At 45.9% G+C, this 6000-nt stretch overlaps 1 protein-coding gene across 1 annotated transcript in view; it reads left to right on the forward strand.

Moving 5' to 3' along the window:
• The window catches only part of TMPRSS4 (transmembrane serine protease 4), a 40878-nt gene extending 37539 nt beyond the window's left edge, over positions 1-3339 (forward strand). The window contains exons 12-13 of the mRNA XM_069555316.1: positions 1178-1327; positions 2792-3339. Of these exons, the coding sequence (XP_069411417.1) occupies positions 1178-1327; positions 2792-2803 (162 nt within the window). The 3' untranslated portion in view covers positions 2804-3339. The remainder of the gene's footprint in view (positions 1-1177; positions 1328-2791) is intronic.
• Positions 3340-6000: the final 2661 nt, after the last annotated feature.

The following is a 6000-nucleotide window of genomic DNA, read 5'->3' on the forward strand; positions in this document are numbered from 1 at the left end:
GCCCCTAGCCGGCAGGAACCCCAGGTCTGTTTTCTCTACAGCTGTCCTCAAGCTGCTGAACCACACTAGAGAAAACCTATCTCATGCTGGATAAGCCCCAGTGCACTGCCCCTTGCCCATCCTCCTGGCCAGTCCGTGAACATATTCTCACATCCCAACCCACAGGATCTTCTGAACTATTTTCATTAAAACCCAAAACCCTTCTCCCACCGCCATTCTCAGTCATTAAATCCCTTCACTCAAGAGGCATCTCTTAGGCCTCTCTTGATGACTTGATATCAGGTGGATGCAGAACTCGGAGGACCGTGTCTTCCCTCAGGGAGTTCACGGTAATGGGGGCGGGGGTGAGTAACTCCACAGGCAGTTCAGCTATCGAGTTATTGGGTTCTGAGGGATGAAGCCCCAGAGGCTATAAGAGTTGGTAAGAAGGACACCCAAATAAGTGCACTTTTCACTATCTCTCATTTTTTATACAAGAAAATGTCATTTTGTGGTTTGCTTGTTCTCTCTCTCTCCCCATCTAATTCCAAGCTCCCTTAGGCCAAGGATCTTTACTCTTTTCATTAATTGATCTCAGTTATCTAGAACAGTGACTAGCATGAAATAAGCCTTCCTGTAATGGTTCAATAAATCTGGAAACTACTAGGTTAGATGGGCTTCCCAGGTGAATCCGCCTGAAATGCAGGAAGTGCGAGTTCTATCCCTGGATCGGGAAGATCCCCTGGAGAAGGGAATGGCTACCCACTTCAGTATTCTTGCTTGGAGAATCCCACGGACAGAGAAGCCTGGCGCCCTGCAGTCCATATGGTCACATAGAGCCGGACATGACTGAAGCGACTCAGCACGCACTAGGTTAGACAAAGATAACCAGGCTTCCTTACTACAGGACCCCTTAGAGCCCTCACTGAGCTCGTGTGAGTTGTAGATCTCCAAGAAAGGGCTAACAGCACACCCACAACATGCTTGACCGCAGACAGAACCCTTTCGCCCCAAAAGGGAAGGGCATTCCAGGCTGCAGGAACAGCATGAGCAGGGGAAGTGAAGGTGGAACAGCAGAGGGCGCTGGAGAGCAGGGACCAGATGGGCCAGTGCAGTGAGGGGAGGGTGGAGAAGCCCACCTCTCCACCCCAGCCCTGCCCACCCTCCCCAGCAGCCTCTGCTCTGGCCTCTCTCACAGGGCGACAGTGGTGGCCCTCTGATGTATCACTCTGACCGGTGGCAAGTGGTGGGCATCGTGAGCTGGGGCCATGGCTGTGGGGGGCCTACTACCCCAGGAGTATACACTAAGGTCACAGCCTATCTCAGCTGGATCTACAATGTCCGGAAGGTAAGCGTCTTTGCCCTCGCTGTTGTACCCTCCCTCCCTTCCTCTCCTCTGTGAGTTCCAAGCCACCCTTAGTGACTTAATGGCTCTGAGATACCCCTTTAAACCCAAGGCGATGGCACCCCACTCCAGTACTGTTGCCTGGAAAATCCCACGGACGGAGGAGCCTGGTAGGCTGCAGTCCATGGGGTCGTGAAGAGTCAGACGTGACTGAGCGACTTCACTTCACTTTTCACTTTCATGCATTGGAGAAGGAAATGGCAACCCACTCTGGTGTTCTTGCCTGGAGAATCCCAGGGACGGGGGAGCCTGGTGGGCCGCCATCTATGGGGTCACACAGAGTTGGACATGACTGAAGTGACTTAGCAGCAACAGCAGTCTTCATTCCCAGCAAGTGACAACCTGGAATTTCACCATTAAGAGCTGAAATTCCTTAGATCAGAGACCCCCATTAAATGCAAATACCTTACTGTATGGAACACACCCAGCTTTACCATTCTCTTGTTCTCTGATCAAATGCAGCTATCAGACACTTTCCAGAGACCAGATTCTGATAAGAAGGAGGATGGAAATATTAGTCCTAAAAAGGAATGAATTTGAGTCAGTTGTAGTGAGGTGGATGAACCTAGAGCCTTTTAGACAGAGAGAAGTCAATCAGAAAGAGAAAAACAAATATCAGATATTAATGCATATATATGGAATCTAGGAAAAAATAGTACTGATGAACCTATTTACAGAGAAGAAATGGAGACACAGACATAGCGAACAGACTTGTGGACACATTTGGAGAAGGAGAGGGTGGGACAAATTGAGAAAGGAGCATTGACATATATGTACTATCATGTGTAAAACAGATAAGTAGCGGGAAGCTGCTGTATATCACAGGGAGGTCAGCCTGGTGCTTTGTGATGACCTAGGAGAAGGCAATGGCACCCCACTCCAGCAACTCTTGCCTGGAAAAATCCCATGGCCGGAGAAGCCTGGTGGGCTGCAGTCCATGAGGTTGCTAAGAGTCGGACACGACTGAGCGACTTCACTTTCACTTTTCACTTTCATGCATTGGAGAAGGAAATGGCAGCCCACTCCAGTATTCTTGCCTGGAGAATCCCAGGGACGGGGGAGCCTGGTGGGCTGCCGTCTATGGGGACTACACAACTGAAGCGACTTAGCAGCAGCAGCAGCAGCAGGGGGTGGAATGGATTGGGGGAGGGAAGCTCAAAAGGGAAGGGATATATATAATCATGACTGATTCCATTAATGTACAGCAGAGACCACCACAATGCTATAAAGCAATTATGCTCCAATTGAAAAGAAAAAAAGGAGGATGGAAAGGGTTATGAGACTTCCTGACCTCTAGAGAGTAGAGAGAGGAGCAAAGAGCTTCAGAAAAGGAGGATTAATTTTGCATGCCACCATTTTGTCCAGTTTCAAATTACCTAGTTTGTTTGTTGGTCTTTTTTATTCTAGTCTGATCCATGATGTTCCTGCCCCCTGCAGTGCTGGAAACTGCTTCCCCCTGCCCTGCCTACATGGGAATCCCCCAGAATCAGACACAGACCAAGAGCCCCCTTGGGCACACCTCTCTGCCCACACTCTCAGCATTTCTAGGTGCAGCAAAGGACCTGCCATCCCGTAAGTCACCCCACAGCTCACAGGCACCCAGGAAGTCAGCAGCTCCAGTTCAGCTGCCCGTGATGCTCTCAGCATCCCAAGGAGAGAGAGACACAGCCCACTGAACAAGCCAGCCTCCAAGGCTAAGGTCTCAGAAGGCATTGCTAAGCCAAGAACTTTCTACTCTGTTGAATGGAAACAGACGCTCTTCTAAGAGCCCAGATCACCAAGGGCTGGAGTGGAGGGAGGAGAGGCTCTGAGCCAGCCCTCTGCCTCCCCAAGCCCACCTGAACAAGAAACTGTTTATAATGGAAAATGTGCTGTCCTGCTCTTGGCTCAAGTACTGTTTCTTACTGTTTTTTATTGTGGCCAATGTTTATTACACTGGTGCATGAACTCTTTGACATAGGCTGACGGGGCTGCTTGAAAAGTGTTAAGCTAATGACTACCAAACTATGATCTTTATTCCTTGTCCTGGGTAGGAAAAGGTCTATGGGAAATGATTGATTCTCAAAGTAGAAAAGAAGACATGGGTCCTAGAGCTGATGGGTGGGGGCACCCCGCCCAGGGGGCAACAGTGAACAACCGACTGGGGAAGCCAGGGGTCATTAAGTGTGCTTTCTACACAGCGGACTTGTCCCACTGCCTTCCTCCCCTTCCCCTCTGCCCTGATATCAGCCACAAGCAGGGAGAGGATCTGGGCTTTCAAGGCTGACTTTGAATCATGGCTCCCCAAGAGGCTGGGAAAAGGTATTGCAACTCTAAGTCCTAACATCTGCCCTAAGAACTCTAGGTGTGATTTTTAACCATTCTTTTTTTTAAAAAAAAAAACCACATGGCATGTGGATCCCTGTCATTCAGTTTTAAACAGCCCTTTTTCACCTGCTTCCCTGGTGGCACTAGTGGTAAAGAATCCGCCTGCCAATCCAAGAAATGCAGGTTCGATCCCTGGGTCTGGAAGATCCCCTGGAATAGGAAATGGCTCCCCACTCCAGTATTCTTGCCTGGAAAATTCCATGGGCAGAAGAGCCTGGTGGGCTACAGTTCATGGGGCCACAAAGAGTCAGACATGACTGAGCAATTGACCACAATCCTGCACAGGAATGGGATGGTCTCCAAGCTGGGATCTGAGGATATTAGCATGAATAAGTTCTTGCACTCAAAATGGTCAGAGGCGTAAGCCCCATGAACTTTTCTGGCAGCTATAGGGAGCCCAGGTGTTTTGAGGACCCTCTTGCTGTAGTTGTGTCAAATCCTTGATAAAATATACCTGTTAATGTCTTCTTAGGGTCTTAGTAAATAATAGAAATCCTCAAAGGCCAAAAAAATCAAAATAAAGCAAAGCCATCAGAATCATGAGCTGAAACTATGGGGGAGATCTGGGAACAATAGCTTACTAAAGTCTTGGGTTGCCCTCAGACAAAGACTTACATGAAAGCTGAGATCAGAACTAACCCCAGACCCACTGCAGGCAGGGAAGTGGAAACTGGGATTCCCACATAAAACAGAGACAACTGAATGGGGTAGATCCCATGAGGCAGATCTAATGGAGAAGGAAAGACCCCATTAGATTTAGGGCCTCAGGATTTCCAGAGGGAGATCCTCCAAATATGAGTTCACAATCAAAGACTGGCCAAGAGTTTAAAAATAAAACCGCAAGAACTTTAGATGTTAGAATTATAGATAATTATAATAATTATTATATTTTATTATACATATGGACATAGAATGTATATATATATGATAGAGTATGTCTGTGTGATGGACACTACTCTCTATATGGCTTCATCATGTAGGTAGTCACTTAATACTCACACAAACCTGTGAAATTGATTCTATTCTTATCCCCATTTTATGGATAAGAAAACTAAGCATAATCAGAGTAAGTACCTTGCCTGAGGTTGCGTACTGGCAAGTTGAACATAAGCATTCTCATGCTACAAAGAGTTCATGCTACAAACTACCAAAATATTGGGCCATACATATTCTATGTGGCCAAAAGAGTAACCACCAAAAGAACGGAAATAAAGTTTTTAACTTCAAAACAATAAAAACAAGAAATAGATTAAGGAAAAACAAACTAAATATCAAGCAATCTCAAAAGAAGGATGAGAGCTAAAACTAAAAAAAGTATAGAAAATGGAATAAATAAAATATACAAAAATAGGATAAAATATCAATAATTACAATAAATGTTAAACTCATCAACTAATACATAGAGATAAGCAAAATGGATAAAAATGTAAAATTAAGCTACATGTTATTTATAACAGACACACCAGCATGTTAGGTTAAGTTCAGTTCAGTTCAGTTCAGTCGCTCAGTCATGTCCGACTCTTTGCGAATGTTAGGTTACAGACTGTTAAAACCAAGAAGACAAAAAAAGTACAGAAAGCAAGCACATAACAAAATTTAAGCTGGAGAAGCTAAATATTTTTTTTAAGTAAGGATTTAGGACAAAAAAGGAAAAAAACACTTAAGGATAAAGAGAGTCAATCATAAAAGCTTCAATTCACCAGGAAGACAGTAAGTTAAAACCTGTAAAAGCAGCTGCTGCTGTTTTCCTTCCAGTCCCAGAACCAAATGGCGGCCACACAGAAGACTTCCAGGAGCGTCTAAGTCACTGTAGGTTTTCTTCATCTTCCATCAGAAAACAGCTTCTAACTCACTTCAGCCTTCCCTCATCTTCTCTTAGATGCAGAGAGATCAAGCCCTGAGCCTTTGGAGTGGGAGCACTGACTCCAAGACCCTAGACTACCAGAGAACTAACCCTAGGGAGGATCAGATGGTGGGAACTCACACAAAGGAAACCACTTGGATACAAGACCCGGCATCACCCAACCACCAGTAGCACCCTGTGCAGGATGCCTCATCTAAACAACAAACAAAACAAAAATACAAACCCAGTCATCAGCAGACAGGATTACCACCACACTCAGCCTTGCCCATCAGAGGAAAAACAAACAAAAACTCAGCACAAATCACACCCTATACAAAGCTTACACAAATCACTAGACCAACCTTAGGAGGGCAGAAACCAAAAGGAAGAAGGAATTCAACCTTGA

This window comes from Ovis canadensis, chromosome 15 (genome assembly GCF_042477335.2).
Source record: "Ovis canadensis isolate MfBH-ARS-UI-01 breed Bighorn chromosome 15, ARS-UI_OviCan_v2, whole genome shotgun sequence".
In the NCBI taxonomy this organism is placed as follows: Eukaryota; Metazoa; Chordata; class Mammalia; order Artiodactyla; family Bovidae; genus Ovis; species Ovis canadensis.